General features: G+C 42.6%; 2 protein-coding genes across 3 annotated transcripts; both read right to left on the bottom strand.

Moving 5' to 3' along the window:
• Positions 1-2,588: 2,588 nt before the first annotated feature.
• Positions 2,589-8,755, bottom strand: NEU1 (neuraminidase 1). The gene is made up of 6 exons (XM_074236676.1): positions 8,550-8,755; positions 7,109-7,301; positions 6,449-6,711; positions 5,516-5,698; positions 5,037-5,259; positions 2,589-3,414 (listed from the first exon to the last, which is right to left on the bottom strand). The coding sequence occupies exons 1-6, from the start codon at positions 8,682-8,684 to the stop codon at positions 3,188-3,190; spliced, it is 1,224 nt and encodes a 407-aa protein (XP_074092777.1). The 5' UTR covers positions 8,685-8,755; the 3' UTR covers positions 2,589-3,187.
• Positions 8,756-9,075: 320 nt separating this feature from the next.
• SLC44A4 (solute carrier family 44 member 4) lies at positions 9,076-23,005 on the bottom strand. 2 transcript variants are annotated; one of them, XM_074236668.1, is made up of 21 exons: positions 22,893-23,005; positions 21,132-21,180; positions 20,923-20,996; positions 20,731-20,809; positions 19,578-19,677; positions 19,122-19,241; positions 18,768-18,828; positions 17,699-17,771; positions 17,520-17,603; positions 16,976-17,211; positions 16,466-16,565; positions 14,889-14,981; positions 14,371-14,470; positions 13,819-14,090; positions 13,552-13,646; positions 13,269-13,372; positions 13,020-13,093; positions 12,721-12,791; positions 12,181-12,281; positions 11,985-12,069; positions 9,076-9,354 (listed from the first exon to the last, which is right to left on the bottom strand). In XM_074236668.1, exons 1-21 carry the CDS (start codon positions 22,924-22,926, stop codon positions 9,233-9,235), a joined length of 2,127 nt encoding a protein of 708 aa, XP_074092769.1. In that variant the 5' UTR covers positions 22,927-23,005; the 3' UTR covers positions 9,076-9,232. The 2 variants fall into 2 exon arrangements, 1 of the variants encoding a protein (XP_074092769.1); XR_012478495.1 differs by having other exon boundaries at positions 9,283-9,354; positions 9,567-12,069.
• Positions 23,006-23,160: the final 155 nt, after the last annotated feature.

The following is a 23,160-nucleotide window of genomic DNA, read 5'->3' as shown; positions in this document are numbered from 1 at the left end:
AATCCCATTTGCCTTGCAAAAACCTAAAAAAAAAATTACCTTAAAGAAAAACTATCAATTCTGAAACAACATCCTATTCCCCTTTATTTAATTGGCCTAAGAAAAATTCTTTCCTGGAACTAGGGCAATGAGCTGACCCAGGACCCTAAAGAAAGTTTAGGTAGTACTGACCAGCTAGAAGAGATTATTTGAAGGAAATGATCAGAGTGATTGAATGGTTTTAGAAAAATGATTCTTCAAGGATATACCAAAATTTAAATAACAATTGATCACTTGAAGTTATAAACTGTTAATGGAACTTTGACCCTGAATTCTGTTAACTATGTTATACCCTTATGTTATACCCTATTTCATATTTAATTTCGTCTATTGCCATGTAATACTATAACCATTAACTCCAAAATGCTTTGGGTTAGATTTTCACAGCTGTGAAGTGATTCTTCCATCATTTGTGTTCTTTCAAAGAAATAATGCATGGATTAATTATCAAATTTAATATAGTTCTGGTAGACCTGTGCCTACAACATGCATTGTAGGATATTGATTCCCAGATATGAAAGACTGAGTGAAATTACTAAGATGAGTGAAAATATAAAAATATTTCTGAAATGTTGTTTCATTTCCAGAAAATTGGGAAAGATGACAAAAGATGGGATTAGGCAGAGGGACTATGAAAAGACATAAATTGCAGATTGGTAAAAACCATTATAAAGAACAATTTGGAATTATGCTAAATAAACAAAATAACTGACTGTAATATCCATGCCCTGTGAACAAAAGATTCCATTGCTTAGGCTTTACTCCAAGGAGGTCAAAGATAAAACAAAAGGTCCCACTTAAATCAAAATAATTCAATGACACCTTGAATTTAGAGAAGAAATGGGAATAAAATAAATATAAAACAGAATGATTACATAGATTATGGTACATGAACATCTTGGAATATTCCTAGGTCACAATAAATGATGTGAAAATTTTAGAGAAGCATTGGAATAACACTAGGATAGGATATAGGATATATAGGAGCTAGGGTAGCAGAACTGGGAAAACATTATAGGTAATGATTACAAAAATCATGAATAGAAAAAACAAAATATGGAACTGAGTGATGGCTAACTACAAAGACTAAATTTAGCTCTGGAAAAGATAGAACATGTACCTTCCTCACTTCCCCCCTCACCCCCAGGTGGGGATCCTCTAGAAGTAATGGAACATTGTCTATGCTATCAAATGAGTTTGATACATAGGATACTTTTGTAGAACTACCTTTTATTTTCTTCTTACAAGGGAAAACTTATTAGGTGGGAGTGGGAGAAGGGATACATTTGAAAATGAAGATGTAATTTTATACAAGTGATGTTTTTACCCTTTTTCATCATCTCTTCAGGGTTTAGAACCAGTAGTGGTATCGCTGGATCAAAGGGTATGCACATTTTTTTTGCCCTTTGGGCGTAATTCCAAATTGCTCTCTAGAAAGGTTGGATGAGTTCACAGCTCCACCAAAGATGTATTAGTGTTCCAGATTTCCCACATCCCTTCTAACATTGATCATTGTCCTTTTTGATCATATTTTTTTTGTTTTTTGTTTTTTTTGCAAGGCAATGGGGTTAAGTGGTTTGCCCAAGGCCACACAGCTAGGTAATTATTAAGTGTCTGAGGCTGGATTTGAACTCAGGTACTCCTGACTCCAGGGTCAGTACTCTATCTACTGAGCCACCTAGCTGCCCCCTTTCTGGTCATATTGGCCAGTCTGAGAAGTGTGAGGTGGTACCTCAGAGATGCTTTAATTTTCATTTCTCTAATAAGTAATAATTTAGAGCAATTTTTCATATGACTATGGATTGCTTTGCTTTCCTCAACTGCAAATTGCCTTTGTATATTCTTTGACCATTTGTCAATTAGGGAATGGCTTGTTTTTTTGAAAATTTGAGTTAGTTCTCTGTATATTTTAGAAATGAGTTCCTTTGTCAGAAATACTAGTTGTAAAAATTGTTTCCCAATTTGCTACATTTCTTTTGATTTTGGTTACAGTGGTTTTGTCTGTGTAAGAGCTTTTTTTTTGCAAGGCATTTTGGGTTAAATGGCTTGCCCAAGGCCACACAGCTAAGTAATTACTAAGTGTCTGAGACTGGATTTGAACCCAGGTACTCCTGACTCTAGGGCCGGTGCTTTATCCACTGCGCCACCTAGCCACCCCTGTGCAAGAGCTTTTTAATTTAATGTAATCAAAATTTTCTAGTTTGTTTATAATGATGTTCTCCATCTCTTCCTTGGTCATAAAACTGCTTCCCTTTCTGACATGAAGATGTAATTTAAAAAAAAAACACGATAATTAGGTCAGATTATTATCAGAAATGTCATAGAGGGGAATCATGCTTTAGGAGTTGAACTAGATGACCTCTGTGGTTTCAAATACTTAAGATTTCTTGATACTAAGGCTCAGAGCAATTAAGGGATTTGGCCAAGGACCAAAGCTAGTAAGTGGCAGTGCTACCTCAAATCCAAACCTTTATGCTCTTTTCCCCATTGACAGTTACAACAGCTTTCTCTTCCCTGTTTGTATTCAGGAAATCCAAAAGACAAAGAGACTGAGACACACCTTTAATAAATAGGCATTGGAAAATTCTTATTTTCCTTCATTAAAACTGCTAATTTAACTAATTAACTTATTGTTCTATAAACAGTTCAAGGTGTACTTTCCTCATCCAAAATTTCTTATCGTACCCCCCAAAACTACATTCCCCACTGTAAATTTCAGCACCCCTCCCAATCAGAAGTCCCTGAGTTCAGGTTTGTGCAAATTTATTCCCCACCATGAAAAGGAATGTGGGTGTGAAGGGAGGAAAATCAGTAGTTAGGAGAAACGGCAGTCAACTGCCCTGAGAGAGATTATTAGGATCTAGAAGAAGCAGGAAGAGAAGGGAGGCCCCATCTCCTAAGCAAAAAAAGGCATCATAATTGAAGAAGAAAAGAAGGCTCGGGGGAAAAGAGGGCCTAGTGTTTATCAATGGAGATTAAAAAAGTCTTAAGGTATCTCAAAGGGAAGATGAATATTCCAAAAGTCATGACTTCTTGAGATAGATTCATAAATCTCCAATGATGAATCAATTAGCAGAGTCCTAGAAGGCAAAGTCTGAGGTGTCCCTGGCACCCCTCATATCTTCTCATCTCTGCTATGAAGTAAGGCTCAGAGAGTGCCATATACACTGATCTTGGCTAGAGAGATACTCTCGAGGTAATCATTCCGACCCTTTTCATACAGGACATAGATATGGGGAGTTCCATCCCCCCAAGTCTGAGCTCCCTCCAGAACTGCCAAAGATGAGTAACCACTGGGACCTGGCCACAGCTGAATCGTGTCTTTCCACCATGAAGTACCATTGCTGAAACTCCAACGTATAGTCAGATTTATTCCTAGAGAGAAAGATGAAATGAGGAGGTATTGCACACAGTAGAGACTTAATAACTGTTAAATTGGAAAGCATGGGAAATACAAAGACAAAAAAATGACAATCCCTATATCTCAGGGAGCATATAGTCTAATGGAGGGGATATAATGTATCTAAACAAATAAGCACAATGGAAAGATAGAATGTGAAGGAAAAAGGAGAAGTCAAGACAAAGACAGAAGAAAATGGAGAAGGAAAGATCACTTTTAACAGTAATTAAAGAGAAATAAAGACATTTCATGAAATGGATGGTGTTTGAAGTAGATGTTGAAAGAAGAGAATATAAACAGTTAAAAATGGTCAATGGATTTGTTTGTGTGTGCACCAAAAAACTAGAAAAGGGCAGGATGAAATTGATAAACAGTGAGTAACATGGTCTTTTGGAACCTTAAGAGTAGATGAACAGGGAACTGTAGGAGAAAAAGCTATAAAGGCAAATTGTTAGTAGATTAAGAAGGATCTTGAATAAAGAGTTTGTATTTTACTTAGTAAGCAATGGAGAATCCTGATTTTTTTTTTTTCTGACTAGGTAAGAGAGGACATCCTTTGCTTCATTTTTTTTTCTTACCTAGCCTTAATCACTGAATGGGCATTGCCTCAGTCAAACTTAAATTGATAAAGACCTTAGCTTGAAAGGCTAAGGTTTCCCACTGTATCTGGGACCATCTTCAATTGTTCTGATTTATAGCTGGTCACTGGACCAGATGGCTCTGAAGGAGAGAGTGAGGCTAGTGACTTTGCACAGTCCTCCTTCATTTACAACCAGTTCACTTGCATATCATGGCATCACCTTCCTAAAGTCATGGTTCTTTTTTGGGAACAAAGAAAAACAACTCAAGATTGGGAACCACTCAAGATTTATAAGCTGGATAATATTAACTAGTATACAACATACTTTACAAATATTAGCTCACTTTAACTTCACAGTAACTCTGATTAAGTTCTGCTATTACCCTCATTTCACAGATAGGGAAATAGGCAGATAAAGGTTAAGACTTGCCCAGGCTCATATAACTAATAAGTACTTAAGTGGATTAGAACTCAGGACTTTCTGACTGAAGGTCTAGCACTCTATCTAGTTACTATGCCACCTGGCTGCTTCTAATGATGTGGATAGATGTTCTTTTGTTTTTGGTCTGGATTTGTATTTTCAATGAGGGAAGGTGGGGAGGGGGATAACTTTCACTGAGGAATTCCCTCTACCAATGCGAATCAGTTACTCTTCCACATCTTCAAAGTCTTAGAAAGTTGCCAGTTCAAATGATTTGCCCAGTTAGTGTATGTCAAAGGTAGAACTGGAACCAGGCCAGTTCCATCCTCTACACCAGACTACATAATATCAAAATTATTTTAACAACTGTTTAAAGGATAGATTCCAGAGAAATGGAAGCCAAGAGACCTGTTAGGAAGACATTGTGATGAGAGTAGTAAGAGTAAAGTTTGAATCAGGATAATGGCAGTGTGAATAGAGAGCAGAGCATGACGATAAGAGATTCTGGCATGGGGGCAGGGGTGGGAAGGAGAGAAAGGGTCAAAAAGGACTCTGAGAGCAAGAAAAGCATTCCCCTGCCCATTCCAGGAACTTACGATATTCTGGGTGAGCTGGATTTGAGAAGAAGATCAGACCAGAGCTGGTGGCCACAGCGCCTGCAGCTACAACAGGATCGATGAGCTCTCTGTCAAAGGTCACATCTTGGAGCTTGAGGGTATCACATGCATCATAGCTTCGGAGGATGATGCGGCAGTGACAATGGTAGTTATTCTGGTTTCGGGTATTAATTACAACGGAGCCATCAGGGAGTTCGTAGGGCTGAGGGGGCAGCAAGTCAGAGGCTTCAGGGGGAGAAGGCTCATTCAGTGGAGAGATTGAAATGTGTAAATGAATTTGAAGAAAGCTAGGGTATCAGATAAATAGGTCTCTGGGAGGAAGCAGAGCCTGAGAGGGGAAAGAGTTACTGGGTTGGGATAAGAGAAGAGTAGGCACTTCTTATTTATAAGGGAGGTATGGAGTGATGCTAAGGTAATGAATGGGGAAGTAAGAAGCTCTATATTCTTAAGTTTATAACCTGGCACTCATCAGGATTGAAGTCGTTTGGCTTCTTGGGTTCCCCATAGGGAATCCCACTGATACTACCACCATAGCGCCAGGATGATCCTTTGTCATCACTAATGAGGCAAGAGACCCCGTCACGCTCCAGGGTTCCATGGCCACAGACAATAAGCCGGCCCTTATGTGGCTTATGCTGCTTCTATTAAGAAAACAGAATGTCTTGAAATAAGATGCATGGCAACTTTTAAACCCAAGGATTCCAAGGCAGGAAAAAGACACTCAGTTACATAAAACCAATCAGAGGAAGTCTCATTCTCAGTTTTCCTCTAGTCCCCCTCTTTTCCAGTATAGGAAAGTCCCAGCCTCTAATGTCAACAGGCCATGTTAAGGAAGTTATATTCCAAAACCTCTAAAGGCCCTTTCTCCTAAATAGAAACTTCTTCTAGGAACAAAACTCTGTGACAAGAAATTTGCCCATCTTCAAAATGAGAAGTTCATTAAATGAATCCTATTCACCCTGGCAAGAAAAGTCATTCTGGGAAGACTATAATACTTGAAATCTAGGATTCTAAATCAGATTCCTGGCAAAAAAAAAATCCTTTAGGAAAAGCTCACTCAAAATTGTGAGTTCCAACTCTACCACAACTTTTTTTCTTCTATGTCATCCTGAGTAGGTTACTCTTGCTTTTTAAGAGAACTTTTCTTCCAGAAAGTCCCAATTCCTGTTACCATAATAATAATCAAAGAATTGTTGCATTGAAGAGAAGGTCTCTTCCAAGAGTCATGCAATCTAAACCATAAATGATCAATCCCTAAAAAAGTAGTCATCTAGACTGTTTGAAGATACCCAGTGGAAGACAGCTAACTCACTACTTGATAAAGAGGCCCATAATAATTCATATTATATACTAAGTCCCCCCTTTCCTCCCAACCCCCGCATCTCAATGACCTGAATGCCAGAGCCTGGTCCTGGAGCAAACATTTCAGTTCCAATATCCAAGGAGAGGTTTCTGGGTGGGCTCCAAGTGATGCCATCATCCTTGCTCCACACCAGCATGGTGGAAGCCACAGAACACCCATCATAATGGGCACAGAGAGAATAGAAAAGGAACATTGTACCCGTTTCAACATCCCCAACCACGGCCCCCAGGTTCAGTCCATCAGCAACATCCCCATCATCCACTATAAATGACGTGGTGGACCATGTGGCACCTGATAGAAACACAGGATATTATCAAGATAAAGGAGTCAGATTCTCAGATCCCATCCTATTCACCACCTTCACCACTGCTTAGAATCTCATTTCATCTCAGATTTGGCACAACACTTTGCCTAGACTTTCTATTCCTCTCTGTGTCCTGGGTATATGAATACTGACTATTATGTCTCCCCTCCCTTCAATTCCCCACCTCCCACCAACAGACTGTAAATTCCTTTTCAGTAAAAGCTATGCTATACATATCTATATCTTTGTATCTCTTGCCTAGCATTAGGTTTTGTACATATTAGGCACTTAATAAATGTTTGTCAAATAAATGATTCAGCCATTTGAGTCCCCAGGCTAGGCTCTATTTCCCTACCCCTCACCCTTCCCTCAGAATTCAGGCACCTCCATCTGTGGACCTCCGCATGGCAATGAATTTAGCCCCTTTATCTGAGGATGATGTCTTCCGGGCCTCTGCAAAGGCAAGAAGGGTCCCTCGGGGAGTAGCTGAGATCAGTGGTATTCTGAAAGTGTCTACACCCCCAATTTTCTTCCCACTCACCCAAAGGAGCTGCTCCAGAGTCACCAGGGGACGTACCTGTAATAAAGAGAGGAAAAGGAAGTCAAAGTAGAAGCTGGAGTTGGGGTTTTCTAATACCTAGTTCCTGAGAAGAGTAATACTATAATAATACTAATCTGATTAGGGAAGAATTATCAAGGATCATAAATTATAGATTTAGAGCTTGAAAGGACCTTTCCCTATCCCTCAAAATGTTATGAACAAGAAAACTAAAGCACAGAGAAAAAAAAGAAACCAATGAAAAACTAAGGCATAGTGATTTGACCAGGGTAAATGTCTGAAGTCATATATGAATCCAAGATTTTCTGACTTCTAAGTCCAGTAACCTATTAAAATTCTGATGATATGGGTATACCTTATATGACTAGATTAAAGGAAAAAGTGGAAGACTCCTGGGAGAAGCTGAGTTCAGGGAAATGACAGAGTAGGAGATAAGGGTAAGTTAGCTGTTCAGGTTTCTTGATGAGGACTCTGATATTTGGGTCCAAGAAATTGGAAAGGTTGGAAGGGTCCTTGGGGAATTAGAAATTCCAAAGTCTAGGCTTCCAGTCCTTAGATAAAGCTGGAGAACCAGTAGCTTTGGTAGCCTTGGGGCTGGAGTGAGCAGGACGATAGAGATCTAGGTGTTCAAATGCCTAAGGAAGGACATGCTTAGGGGTAGAAAGTGAGGTTTCTATTCCTGGGGGAGTTGGGGATGGGGTTGGTTGACTGGGTCCTTGAGAAGATGAAGAACCTAGAACCCAAGACCTCAGGGAAAGTTGATGCCCAAGTCCTTAAGAGGGTGATGAGAAGCCTTAAGTATCTAGATCCCTGGGGGAAGGAGGAGATGTGGGGCTCTGATGCATGGGGGTGGGGAAGAGCAAAAGAGGCATATATGGTCCTATCTTAGTCAACTGGGAAGTCTTTCTGGGGGTGCTTAAAATCTGGGAGACGCGTTTGACACTTGGATCCCTGATGTGTGAGAAGGGGTTTAGGGGAAGCGTGGGAATTCATGCTGGAAGGGACATTAATGAAGTGAACATTTGGAATACCTGGGTCCCCAGAGGGGCTGAGTAGTCCGGAAGGTGGCCCGGGGGTTAAAAGTGGAGCTTGGGTGGTGGGCAGGCAGAAGGGGCAGGAAGAGATGGGAATGAGGTGCCCATGAGTGGCACGGGGCGACAAAGGCGGAGGCTGGGCAACTGCGGTCGGGGGCGCTGCCCCGGGGAAGAAGTGAGGGGAAGGCTGCGATCCTAAAGGAAGGAGATGCGGGGCTGCTGGGGCACTCACCCGGCTGAAATCAGCGGGCACCAGCGACCCTCTGAACTGCGGCAGCAGCAAAAGGCTCCCCAGGGAAACCCAGAGCCCGAGGACGTGGCACGATCCCGAGCACAGGCTCTGGCGGGGCCCCGCGCCCTTCTCCATGGCACCTGCGCCGCTGCCCGCCCGCTACTGCACCGCAGGGAAGATGAACCAAGTCAGCTGATCCCGCTTCCTCGCCCTTTAAAAAAAACCCGCCCGATCCCTCCGGATTGGGCCGCGCCCGGCGCCCGGACACGGATGCTGCCCTGCCCCTGTGACGGGCGGCGCCTCCTATTGGACAGTCCGCTCCCCCCTCCGGCCCCCTCGCCCTTCCTACTCGTGACTCACTGGCTAGCTTTAGGAAACGGCGTTTCCGATTGGCTCAGCCGGTCCCTGTGAGTCACAGGACAAACGAAAGCTCATTGGCTGAAGCAAATGGCGACGTGCCCCCTCAGACCGCTCTCGGAGCTGGAGGACTTCCGAGGGACCAGCTTCGAGCGACCAAGGGCCGCGAGCTAATGAGACGGAAGGAGTTGGTGGAAATAACCATGTTTAATAAAATTTGCCGATTGTCAAATCTCTCCATAGAAGCCTGGGGAACCGGAAAGGGAGAAGGGGCGGGGCATGGCATGGGCATGGGGATGGAGAAGGGGCGTGAGAGGCTTCCGAGACTAGGGCGGTGGTTTCTTCCCCCGCGGGGGGCGCTCGTTCTTCTTGCCCAGAATCTTCATGAGGTTCTTGGGCATGTAGTAGGGCCGGGCCAGGGAGCCGTCATTCCTCTCCAGGTCTTCCACTGGGCCGGGGACCAGAAGCACAGACGTGAATTCAGTCCCCCCTCCCCCCAATTAGGAACAGAGAGTCGCTTGGATTATCCCCCCTTGGTACACCCCGGTTTCTAATCCATTCCGCTCTCCTCTTCCATCTATGGATGAATTCACCCCGTTCACATGCACAGAAAAATGACCACTATTTCCCTCCACTCTATTTTCGAAAGCCTTCCTCTACCTTCTAAGTCCAGCCCGAATGTCACCTGCATGAAACCTTCAGATTATTTCCTTCGTCCGGCGTCGCCTAGCACGTGGCGTCCTAGCTCTGGGAGCTAGATGGCGCAAAGGCTAAGACTTGGAGTTATGTTGACTTGAGTTCTAATCTGTTCTTACACACTTAATAACTTGGTGACCCTGGGTAAATCCCTTAAGCCTTTGTGTGCCTCTCATTCTTCAGTTGTAAAATAAGATAACAGCACCACCTACCTTCCTAAAGTGTGAGGTGAGTAAAAAAAGAGAGAAAGCACCTTGCACACCTCAACATGCCATATAAATGTGATCTATAATTATTGCTATCATTTGTAAAAAAGGGCATTAGTTCTTAGACCGGGAGCTATTAGGACATCTCTCCTAAGGTTAAGTTCTATGTATATTTTTTATATTGGTTAATGTTTACTTTCTTGAATTTTATATGATCTGTATTCCATATTCCCATGCTTTTCTTAAAAATAAGGCTCCACCAGGACAGGAAAATGTTGTGTAAACTTTCTCTACCTGCATTCCCCCAGTGTTCTGCCCATAGCAATAACTTAATAAGAACTAAATTTAAAGCCTATTTTCTCAGACAGCCTTCCTCTTGAGAAATTCCTTTAAATCTAGGACTTTTTTCTCTTTTGTTGGATCATTATTAATGGTCTTCCTTAGCTCCTTGAGTCCCTTCCCCTGCGTGACCTTGAAGCACTGTTCAGCATCCTTTTTTTCTCTTCTGCCATGAGTTCTTCAGTGATTTCATCCACTGTTAAAAATCTATACATCCAGCCCTAACTTCTCTCCCGAACTCCATTTCCACATTGCTAATTGCCTACTAGAGATCTCTAAATATTTTATCAGTATTTTAGAGTGAATGTCCAAAATAGAATCCATTATCTTACCAAGCCCCAAACCTCTTCTTTTTCCCTATTTTGATTGTATCACCCTACTCCCAGGGACCTCAAAGGTTATCCTTGACTTCTTTCTCCACCTTCCATATCCAATCAATTGCTAAATTCTGACAATATTATTGCCATTCAAATTTAGGCTCTCATCACTTCATTTTTTAAAAAAAAATTATTTATTTAAGGTAATGGGGTTGAGTGACTTGCCTAAGGTCACATAGCTAGGCAATTAAGTGTCTGAGGCTGGCTTTGAGCTCGGGTCCAGGGCCAGTGCTCTATCCACTGTGCCATCTAGCTACCCCCTCATCATTTCTCAAGTAAACTATTGTAATAGTTTCTCGATTGCTCTCCTTGGCTTGTCTCTCTTTCCAATTCATCCTTTGTGCAACTGTCAAAATAATTTTCTGAAAGCATAGGTCTGACCAATCAATCTCTTGCTTAGAAATATTCATGATTCTCTATTACCTCCAGGATAAAATGCCAACAACTCTGGCAGTTTAAAATTCTTCACAGACTGGTTCCAACCTACTTTTCAGGTCTTATTTTATCTTATTATTCTCCTTGAACACTCTCTCTTCCAGCTACAATGGATTACTAGCTTATCCCAGACTCCAACAGTCCATTTCCCATCTCCTTGAATTTGCAGAGGCTATTCCCATGCTTGGAATGAACTCCTTCCTCATCTCTTTCTCTCAAAATCCTTTTTTTCTTCAGGTTTTAGCTTAGTGGCCATCTTTCCAAGAGACTTCTATGTCCTGATGCAATTCCTACCCTATTTTTTAGTGCTTCTTAGGTTATTTGTACCTATGTGTTACATCTCCCAGCAGAATATAAGTTTCTCAAGGTCAGAGACTTTCTCACTTATGTCTTTCTCCTTTTTTTTTTTTTTAGATTTTTCAAGGCAATTGGATGTCTGAGGCCAGATTTGAACTCAGGTACTCCTGACTCCAAGGCCAGTACTCTATCCACTGCACGACCTAGCCGCCCCCTTTTTCCCTTTTTGCACGTCTTCAAAATAATTTTTTTTTAAAGTGTCTGAGGCCGGATTTGAACTCAGGGACTCCTGACTCCAGGGCCAGTGCTCTATCCACTGAAGTCAATTAGCTGCCCCCACATAATTCTTAATAAATATTTGTTGAACTGGTTTGAAATTCAGATCAGGATCCCCCAGCTCTTAACCCATTATACCTTTTGGCTTATATCCATTATTTTTGTCAAAATCCTACTTCCAATCTCTTCTTTTTACTTTTGTAAGGCAATGGGGTTAAGTGACTTGCCCAAGGTCACACAGCTAGGCAGTAAGTGTCTGAGGTCGAATTTGAACTCAGGTCCTCTTGACTCCAAGGCCAGTGCTCTATCCACTGTGCCACCTAGTTGCCACCCTTCCAGTCTCTTCTTGAGAGATATAGCAAAGGTTGATATGCCAGTTTGTTGAAGGTATATGTGAGTGTGTGAGGAATCTCATAGGGAGGGGTATGTTTCCAGGAAGAGGAAATACTTACGGAAACAAAGGAAAAGAGTGTCTACACACATACTGAAGACATTGAAGAAGCCAGAAGCAATGACATAAGCACCAAGGATGGTGACCTGGATTAAAGAGAATGCTGACAAGAACTCAGAAGAGTGAGGGCTCATGGAGAAGGGAGGTGAGGGGAACACTTAGGTCCTGAGAAGCAGGAATGGAGGCAAGTCACTCACCATGATGGGGAGCCAGTAGTAATTGAGCTCAGGGGAATGAAATTCCTTCTTCAGGGCTGGGATTTGGATTTGGTCAGTGAAGAAAAAGAAAGAGAGGATGCCTGGGATGGGAAGAAGGAGGTATGAAGTAGAGGGGAAGCAGCTCTCTCAACTTCCCCCCAAATTATGCTCATCTTTCTACTTTCCACTACACCCTGGCATGCATTCAACTCAGGGAATCACATTTCCTGGGCTCCTCCATACTGTATTGGGGTGATATGACAAAATGATTAGCTTTGGAATTAGAATTGGTTTTTTCCTACTGCTACTTTTTAACCTGTGTGACCCTGAAAAAGGCCTTACTGGGCCTTAATTTCTTAATCTATAAAATAAGGGGTTAGACTAAACCTCTTAAGTTCCTCTTCAGCTCTAACTTGTGGATTCTATGAAATCATTACATCTCTGGGCCTTGGTTTCCTTCTCTGTAAAATGAGCAGGAAGGGATTGGACTAGGTAATATTTCTATTGTCTTTTGTCTCTAAATTCTTTGCCCCTACTCACCAACTCCGGAAACCACCATTAGTTTTCCAAAGAAGAGGAGCATGTCTGTCACTTTATCTAGGACGACCACCCTGTTGGCAAAATTTGGGGGGTTATCTTTGGGGTAGAGGGAAATTAAAAGCAGAGCAGCTACAAAGATGAGATGGGGGGTTAAGATGAATGACTGGGGACTTGTTGGGGAGTATGGGGGGTAAGCCAGATGGTGGACCTTTATGGGGAGGAGTTTTGTTAAGGTATGAGGGCAGAGGTTGGATCTTATGAAATTTGAAGGAGAAAGGATAAAGATTTGATACTCTGACCTGACAACATTCCTCATGAGCAACATGAAGGCAGTCTTAGCAGAGATACAGAAATTCTTCCCATAGAGAGCAATCTGGGAGAAGAGGAAAAGGGGAAGATTCCTAATACATTTCCCCCTCCTTCTCACTGTCTGCTAATAGGGATAGAGAGAGGGATGAGGGTACTGAGAGACACCAAGGATTCTAGAGGTATTTTACTGCAGGTTAAGAGGGTGGGGATATTTTTAGACAAAGTTCCAGGGGCCTCACCATAATGTATGCATTTCGGTTCAAGAATTTGAGGAATTTCTCCAGACACCAGAAGCAGCATTTGAGACAACACATAAGACATCTGATCAAGGAGTTCCGGGCTCCTGGAAGTGGGAGCGCGGTGGGGTGGAGAGGAGAGGAAGATCTAAGTGTCTGGTCAGTGTCCCATCACCCACCAGGAGTATCCTAAGCTGCTACCCCTACCTTTCCCATCATAACTAAAGTGTCAGACCAGCCTGTTATCCTTCCTCACCAAAAGTTAGGTACCTGACTCTGGTCTTACCACTGAGTTTGTGATCCAAGTACTCCAATACAATCCTCACTATCTGGACCAGAGACAAGATCAGGGCCCCAAAGGCCAGAGACCCTGTGTGATAACTGAGGAGATGAGATCAGCTGTTAGGGGCCTTGAAAATCAGGTCTTTCCTGTCCTCCCCTCAGAGACTTAGGGCAGTCTTCCTCCAGTCCCGAAGAAGAAGCCCATTAGAAACCTGGGGTTCCTTACTTTTCTGAAAATCTCCAGCAATTCATTTTACCCAACTATACTGACCGCAGAGTCCTGATGAAAGCAGCACTCAGGACACAGGAAGGAATATCCTGGGGCTTGTTGAAGGCCCAGTAGAAAGAAGCAAAGGCTCCAGCCAGGACACACTGCCCTAAGGCCAACACCCAGTTGAGTGTCCAAAGCAACCCTAGGATCCCATAAATCTGCAGATTAAATAGTGAGCGCTGGGCTGGCTCTGAAGAGGAATAGCCTAGGAACTGGCAAGTTAGATCTGGACACTTGTCAATGGAGAAATTGAGTTGACTGGAGAAATTGCTCTGAAAGGGAGAAGAAAGTAGAGGGAAGGGTCATTAATCAATTGCTCTATGCGCTAGCTCATTGATAACCCAGGCACTGTACTAGGCAGTAGAAAATGAGAAGACTCTTTTCTGTTCTCTGATTTGAGATCTATGCTAGACCCCGCCCCTCCTCTATTTTATTTCCCGACTAATTGTAAAACTACCCACTTTATGGAACACAATAGGACCCCCCACCCTATCCTTTAGGTTTCTCCCCCCACCCCGCCCAAATATTATTCTTGTCTAGGAGTTTCCTTACCAGGGGATCACATGTCTTATTGATGACACCCTGACAGACTGGGTCACTGTTATTGTAAACCCACCATCCATATTGAGGTTGTCCAGATGTGGCCAGATACCCAGGGAAGAAAGTCAAGGAATCATGAGATAGTAGAAGGTCGTCTGGATTTGGTGTCAGAGGACCTGTGTTGAAATTCTGGTTCTATTACTTATTACCTGTGTGACTCTGGACAACTCAATTGAACCTTTATTAAGGGTCTACCATGTTCCAGGTACTGAACAAATCAACAACCATTTCCTTATCTGTAAAATGATTAAGAAACTCTTTCCAGCTCTAAATCGTAGGGAAGATGTTGGGGTTAGGGAAAGATGATTCTCTAGGCTCTATCATCAAGGAGTAAGAGTTTCCCCCATTAGCAACTAGAGCTACTCAACTCGAGGAGAGACAAAGTCCCCCATTATACTCGGGACTTCCTGTGGACCACAAAACTTAGGAGTTTAATGCATAGGGGAGCTGAAACCTCAGTCAGAGGATACAGAGCTGTCATGATCCAATAGGCCACACAGATGACCAGGAGGACAAAAGTCAGGAGTGGGTAGAACAAGGTGGACATCATATGCCCCACGGCCCTGCAGAAGAGACATTCTTACTTACAGACCAGGTTGCACTCATTTTTATCTCCTACTTATTGCCTTGGGTCTCTCTGCCACATTACCACCCTACCACTTCTATCATTTTTTTCTTTCTCCCAATCATCCTCTCCATCACTCATTTTTAAATAGGGTTGGAATATATTTTTCAGTCATATCCAACTCTCTGTGACCCCATTTGGGGTTTTCTTGGTGAAGATACTAGAGTGGTTTGCTATTTCCTTCTCTAACTCATTTTGCAGATGAGTAAACTGAGACAAAGAGAGTTAAGTGACTTGCCCAGGGTCATATAGCTAGTAGGTATATGAGACCAGATTTGAACTCAGGAAGATTTTCCTGATTCTAGGCCCAGTACTCTATCCACTTTACCACCTATCTTCCTTAGAGATTAGAATATAAGTTCCATGAAAGTCTTTATTGATAACATGAATTGCATGCCAGAAGTAAAATAAAAGATATTGAGGACAGTTTCCTCATCTGTAAAATGAGGTGTTATACTTGACAATTGCTAAAGCTCCTTCTAGCTCTAAGTTCTATGATCTAATATGTATGATTAGAAAAGGAAGTGAGTGAGTCAAGTCATAGGGGGAGACTGAGAGACAATTAATGGACAGTCTCCAAGAAGTACTCTGGTACCCTTGTGTTTCTAAAAGAGCCACAGAAAGGGCTTCAGCACAGTGGGCGGAGGATTTATGAAGACATGGATGAGAATTACATAGTATAACAAAATATGATAGGTTTGAAGTTCTATTAAAGGACATAGCACTCACAACAATGAAATCAACTAAACATCCAGTTATCTAAATATAATTGTTGAAGGGTTTTTTTTTTAGGTTTTTTTTTTTTTTTGCAAGGCAAATGGGGTTAAGTGGCTTGCCCAAAGCCACACAGCTAGGTAATTATTAAGTGTCTGAGACTGGATTTGAACCCAGGTACTCCTGACCTAGCCGCCCCTGGAATTGTTGAAGTTTAGACTTTAAAATGCACAAAACTCCTTAGAGTTAAAAAGTTTAAAGTTCCATGCTCTTTCCTCTAAGGAAAAACAGTTTAAACTGCAACCAGACTTTTAGGACTGTATAGTTTGTGAGCAATGGCGACCCTTTGAGGGTAAGAAAGATTACCAGAGGGTATATTAGGTATTTGTAGAGAAAGAAAAGGAACTCTTTTCCTTCACTCCCCATCCCTGACTGTCTCTCTGAGTCTCTGAACTCCTATAGGAGCTCTCCATCACCCAAAATGGAATGATTACCTAACCTATAGGGTTTAGTTCTCCTGTTATCCCTTCATCTCTCCCTCTGGCTCAATACTACTGTCTCTCCCTTTCCCTGATTCTCTGCATAACTTCATTCTTTCTTAATGATTGGCCATTCCTCTCTTTAACTCACCTGTTCCCACCCTACCCCATCTTTCCTCAATTTTATATTCTCACATCTCAAATCTCTCCCCACTGTCTTCCTACTAACTTGCTGGCTTCCTCAAGCAGAGCAATGGCTATCCGAATCCGTTGTCTGAGGAAGATCAAAAGCAGCAGAAGGATCCCCTCCAGTACAGAAACCACAATCACTATGGGAAAAATAAAGAGAGAAGAAGGAATCATAAGAATGATGGAGAAGAGATGAGGAATATGAGGTTAGTACAAGTTCTTTTTTTTTTTAGTTTTTGCAAGGCAATGGGGTTAAGTGACTTGCCCAAGGCCACACAGCTAGGTAATTATTAAGTGTCTGAGGCTGGATTTGAACTCAGTCAGGTACTTCTGACTCCAGGGCCAGTGCTCTATCCACTGCACCACCTAGCCGCCCCTACACTGGGGAGTTCTAAAGAGAAATATGATGAGGTTGAGAAATGTCAGAGAAATACCTAGTATCTGGGAAGGGGTCGAGGGGGAAGTGAGTTGGGGCTCAGTCTAGTAATAGGCATTGGTTAAGTTTAGAGTTTGGGGATACAGGATGTTGAAGGAGGAGGGCATGACTCACAAGCTGCTAGCCAGGTCTCTTGCACATTTTGATAGGCAGAAATGTTGGTGGTAAGGCCCAGCTGGGAAATGGTGGCTCCTTTATTCCGAAGTGTCTTGTATTGCATCCAACAGTGGTAGATCCCATATGCAAGAACTCCTAGCACCCCCAAAATCAGCACCAACACCATGGGCCCCACCAGAAGGCGAAGTAACAGCAAAAACAATAAACTCAAGGCCAGAGATATAGCCAGGGCACTGAGGATAGGAAGGGAGGGAATGAGGGGCGAATGACCCTGAAGTTCTTGTGTTCTCCACACTATTCCTGAAAACCTTCAGAGCTACCTCCCTTGCCCCTCATCAAGAGAACTATGTGTTGTCTTTCTCAGAGAAGATTGTCTTTCCTTTCAAGTCTATTCAGGTTGTGGTCCCCAGGTCCTCAGCTGCCTCTTTATTTTCCTCTCCTCTACTTCTAAGCCAACATCCCTATGTACCCTGGGGTTCTGATTTCCTAGAAGAAAGAACTGAGGAGAGAAGGAGAGATTCTGAGAAATCTGGCAACTCACATAAGGATCCAGTACCAGGACTGAGCAATATCTTCAAAAATCTTGGTGCTGATTTCTCGGGCATTAAGGGTGTCCATAAAACCACTGAGGTAAAGTAAAAGGATCAAATTAGATATGAGGGTCAAAGTGTAGTGGAAGGAAGGAAAAGGATAAGGTATGAGAGAGGATGGGAATCTCACTTAATGCCTTCAATATTGGATGTGTTCAATGAAGAGTCAGGATGATTCATAGAAGGAATACATCTGCCCAGAGCTGGAGAGGGAGAATTCAGTGAAGGTTAGACTCATTTGATACCTGGTTTCCAACTTCCAACTTCCTTAATAAATACTTGTTGGATGTAAGAATGGTTGGTTATTGCTCCAAAACTTCAGAGATCTTAATTTGCTTTGGAGGTTAATCATTACACCCTTTCTCCCCCTATCTATTTCTTTGTCTTGGGCCCTCTTGACTCTCTTAGGGATTTCATTATGCCCCACTGATTCAGCTAATCATTTCTATTCAAATGATTCCCAAATCTATATACCCAGACCCTGCCTCTCGATGATGATCTCTCCTGAATAATCCCAATCTTAGATGATCAAAGACTTAATTCTCCTGGATGCTATATAGAGATCTTAAACTCATTATTATAGACCTTTATAATAACCCCAATGAAAGAAGATAAGGGGCTAGACTAGGCTGGTTGTCTCATAGTAAGAAGATGTTGAAGAAGTAAAATGTACAAGACCTGACAACTGATTGGAAATGGGGTGGATGGAGTGGATGGGGTAGGAGATGGGTGATCGAGAGTGAAGAGTTTAAGATAACTAAGGTATTGAACCTGGGTGACTGAAAGAATGGTAGGGCTCTCAATGGAAAGATGAAACTTAGGAGAAATGGGGAATTTAAGGGAAAAGACAAAGAAAATTCCTTCAGACATGTGCTGAGTTTGGACTGTCTATGGGATTTTCAGTGAAGTCAAGTGGGCAGCTGGAGATATTGGACTGACATTCTAAGTATGTGCTAAATGCACAATTAATGTACAGAAGATAAATATGTGCTAAATGAAGCCTAGTGTAGGGAAAAGCACCCTGGTTAAAGAGAACAATAGAATACCTGGGTTCTGACTGCCATTAATTTGCTGAGTGATCTTGAACAAGTCCCTTCTCTCTGGGTCTCTTAATTTACTCTTCTGACATAGTTGGTCTAGAGAGTCTCTAAAGCCCCTTCATCTGGGTAGTTTTGTGAAAGGAGAAATCATTTACTAACCTGGAGCAGAGGGGAGGAGGAAAGCAGGGCAGAGCTCCAATTGCAGACTTAAACTCACTGTCTGGGGAAAGAGATGAAGGTACAATCATACACACACAGTCTTACATACATAGTCTTGCACCCATAATCTCACATACACTTTATACTAGTCACAATCACATCCATATAAGGATTGGTGATATGAAGTGGGTAGGGAAGTAGAGAAGATTCAATATCTGCTTGACTTCATATGGTCTTGCTTTTGCCCTTTGCAAAAGACTTTGGTTGTTGTTTAGCAGAACTTGGGGGGTGTGTGTGTGTGTGTGTGTGTGTGTGTGTGTGTGTGTGTGTGTATGTGTGTGTTTGTTGGCTCACCATGTCTGGATTGACACTGGGCTGGCAGAAAAGGGAAAAATTGGAGACGTCCTTCACAGACTGAGACAACTGATTAGGATTCACCCTCCAATATGAGTTTGGGCAGGAAGAAACACATATCTGTGCAGAATAGAGAGGCAGGGTAAGTCAGGGAGCTATTTGCCAGTCTCACAAGACATTCTTAGGGGTTCAGAGAGAGAATACCAGAATACCCAAGGAGCTTTCTAAGGGTTGGGGAAAAGAACATGGAGGTCAAAAGATGACAAAGTTAGAGTTGGAAAAGACTTTAAGATATTCAGCCCAGGTTAAGTGATTTTTCCAAGGTCAAATGAGGTAACAGAGGCAGGATTTGAATATGAGTCTCCTGACTTCAAATTCAGGCTTGATTTGGGTCCCTGGGGCAGAGGAGAACAGGCAGTGATTTCCTAAGAGGCTCCTTGGATTTCAGGATCTGACCTGGGTAGTAGGGCACTGATAGGCATCCATAATGGTTGAAACAATACTAATGGCCGTGATACAGCTGAAGATATTGAAGTTATAGAGGTATGGCTTCTCTCTGTAAGAAATGGAATTAGAACCACAAGCCCTGGTTAGTCTCATAGACTCAGAGAATAACAGACTCATAGTTCTAGAGTTGGAAAGGATTTTACAAAGGTTAGTGACTTCAGCGGGGAGCTAGGTGACTCAGTAAATAGATTTTGAGGACTGAAGTAAGGAAGACTCATCTTCTTGAGTTCAAATCTGGCCTTAGATACTTACTAGCTATGTGACCCTGGGCAAGTCATTTAACCCTGTTTGTCTCAGTTTCCTTAACTGTAAAATGAGATAGAAAAGGACATGGCAAACCACTTCATCATCTTTGACAAGAAAATCCCAAATGGGGTCACAAAGAATTTGATACAATTGAAAAATAACAAAAATCTACTTCAACTCCTTTGTCTTACAGATGACCAAACTGAGACCCAGGGAGTTTAGATGACTTGCTGAAGGTAGTAAAGCTTGGGGCAGGATATGAAATTAGGTCCTCTGAGCCTGGAGTCAGTGTTTCCTTCAGGTACCATACATTTCTTTCTTGAAACTCTCAGGTGAAAAAGGTAAATCATTTTCTAACATATTATACTGTATATTTTCTAAATTGTAAGCTCCTTGAGAGCAAGTATTGTGCTATTTTTCATTTTTTTATATTGCCTGCATAATGCTTTGACCATTTATGGAATGTTTGTTGAATTGATTTGGTCCTACAAGACAAGGGGTGTAGATCTCAAAAATCTAGTATAAACCCTGTCCTTTTATAGAGGAAAAAAATAATTATCTGTTTGGTATCAAGCTGGGTTGTTGGGGAGTAATTATATTATTTTTGCCTTCAAGAATCTTATAATACAGGTGAAAACAAGACCCCAAAATCAACACCAAACATACAACAATCTGGGAGCAGGGAGAACTCTCTTTGGGCTGGAGAAATCAGGAGGGTTTGGTCCTCTAGGTGGGCTTGAAGGATGGAGGATTCTTCAAATAGGAGGGGAGGACAGAGTAATTTCAAGCAGAAGAGCATCTAGCCTCAGCTCCTCCTTTCTTTAGGGACCCAATATTCTCATTTCAGTTCTCTCACCTGTTCTCTCCAATCCCACAATAGGCCCCTGTAGAGTTCCTGGGATAAAGAACTTGCCGAGGATCTCCATATAACCAGGCTGAGGGACAAAAAAAAATGGAGAGATAGAGGACACTGTGGTTTTAGGGATTTAGTTACTTTGTTATCCATCCTCCTCTCTCCAACTTTAGATTCTGGATAGTAAAAGCTCACCCACAATCCCCACAACAATGTAGCCTGCAATGAATACCAGGAAGAGAACACAGCAGATGACGTCTGTACAGCTCCTGGGGAGAATGAGGGATAAGAGAATTTTTTTTTTTTTTTGTGCAAAACAGTGAGGAGGAAGTTAAAGGCAAGATCATTGGTTAGAAGTTTGTCTGAGAGTGTGTATCAGGGACTTTGGGAAGGGTAGATGTTACCTGTTCTTGATGGGGCCTCTGAAAGTAGGATCATATTTGACAGGTTTTCCTGAGGGGGAGAGTGAAGTAAGGCAGACTCAGAACTACATAGAATCCTATGCATTTACTGGTAGTTATCTGGTGGGTTATCAGTCTTATCTTTCCCCAAACAAATTCTTTCCCGTCATTGAGGGCTAGCCCAAGCCCTTTTGCCTCTCCCTCTGTTACCAAGTAACTTCTTTTTTTTTTTTTTTTACAAATGCCAAACTTCACTGGCAGAGTGAAGGAAAAGAAAGACTAGAAGAGAGAGGGAGATAGAGGAACAGAAGAGAGAAGAGAGACAAAGAGAGACAGAAAGAAGAGGGACACAGAGAAAAAGATAGTGGGGGGGGCAGGGGAAGACTAAGAGAAGGGGACAGAGACAAGAAGGAAGGTGGGAAAGCCTGGTTAACAGGAACTCCTCCCCAGCCCCGCCTTGGGTCTATTTGCTTATCAGTTATTTCCAAGTTCACACAAGCCTAGAGCCCAGGAAATAGCCTTCACCTTAATCCCTTCGACCAGTCCAGACTCTCCAGTCTAATTTGGATCTCTGTCATTCTGAGTCTATCCATCTCTTCTGTCTCCATCAATCTTTCTGGTACTCTCAACTTACCACCTTCTGCACCCCCCTACCCCCCACCCCTCAGAAGTTTTAATTTATTTGCCCGCTGGGCAAGAATTTCCAATAGAAACTCCTCCCTCTTGCCTCCAGGGAATAAGGAGCAGCTAAGAGACAGAGACTAGTAGGCAGGCATCACTTTTGTCAGGAGACTTTAGATTGTATAAACAAATAATTAAGCCTTGGGATGTTCTTAGCCCCTCATCCCTCTCAGGGGCTTATACAGCTTTCCACCTCAGCTTCTGGGTTCCACTTCAGATTCCAGTGGTGAGTGAGGAATGTGTGAGTGGAGGAAGCTGGGGTGACACCTAAGCCTAGTTAGAACCATATTGCTCAGACTGTAGATACCAACTCAGATGAGTATCTGCACTTACAGCATACAGTGGGAAGGGAAAAGGTAGTATGGAGAATTCTGGAGTACTCTTCAAGAATTAGGATAGAGGAGGAAAAAAACTGGAAAGGGCCAGGGGCAAGAAAAGAGACTGGCCAGGGCTGGGGGTGTTTTCCCCAGTTGCCCTGGACTCTGTTCCTTCTTTCTTAGACTACACAGGTCAATCATTGACCTGGAGGTGTCTCCAGGAAGTCCAAGGAACACATTCCCCTCTTTTGTTTCCCTCTAAGGATATAAACATTGGCAATCGCAATAGCCTCCTCTTACTTTAGTAACTCAGGCATTCAATTTTCCAGCCTTTCTCTACAGAATCCAATTTTCCTGTCATCAGAAACCTAGGTTTCTTAAGTCTCCTCAGGAGATTCTCCCTCAGCTTCAGAGGGACCAAGGAGTCTTTTTCCCTCTAGCCCTCAAGAGGAATCCACATAATCAATCCTTCACCCAGCTCTTAAGGACCCAGGAGTTGTTCTATCAGCCTCCAAATTAAAGCATCCATTCTTTTAACTCCTGCCCTTTCTCCTACCTCCAAACCTTTTTAGGTCCAGCTCCCTAAATCATCCCTCCTTGCCCCTCCAAAGCTAGGCTGCCTCCCCCGCCTTAGTCAAAGGGCTCCAGCTTTTCAATAATTCTCAAGTCTATTTCCTAATATTTCCAGGGATCTAGCTCTTCCCTGATATTCCTTAACCAGACCCTTCACCCCTCAGGGTCTTAGGAATTTAGCCCCAAGCCTTACCATAAGCCTCCTTCTCATCTTGTTCCTTCCCCATGACTACAGGACTCCAGAGTAACTGGCGCCTTCTCTAGGGAGCTAGCGTCTTACCTGCTGTTTGCCTCTGAGCCCCACCCCCTTCCCTGCTGATGTCACTATTCCCACTCCTCCCCTTCACCTGTGGTTCTAAAGCACTAACCTACCTGTACCCAACTTTCAACTTTCCCAGTCCTGAATCTTGAATAATTAGGAACTATGATGGGGGTTAGGAAGGTAGTTAAAACTGGGGCCC

The sequence above is a fragment of the Macrotis lagotis genome, chromosome 5 (genome assembly GCF_037893015.1).
Source record: "Macrotis lagotis isolate mMagLag1 chromosome 5, bilby.v1.9.chrom.fasta, whole genome shotgun sequence".
Lineage (NCBI taxonomy): Eukaryota > Metazoa > Chordata > Mammalia > Peramelemorphia > Peramelidae > Macrotis > Macrotis lagotis.
Note: the sequence above shows the minus strand (reverse complement) of the source record. Positions and strands in the feature narration are given on the sequence as shown.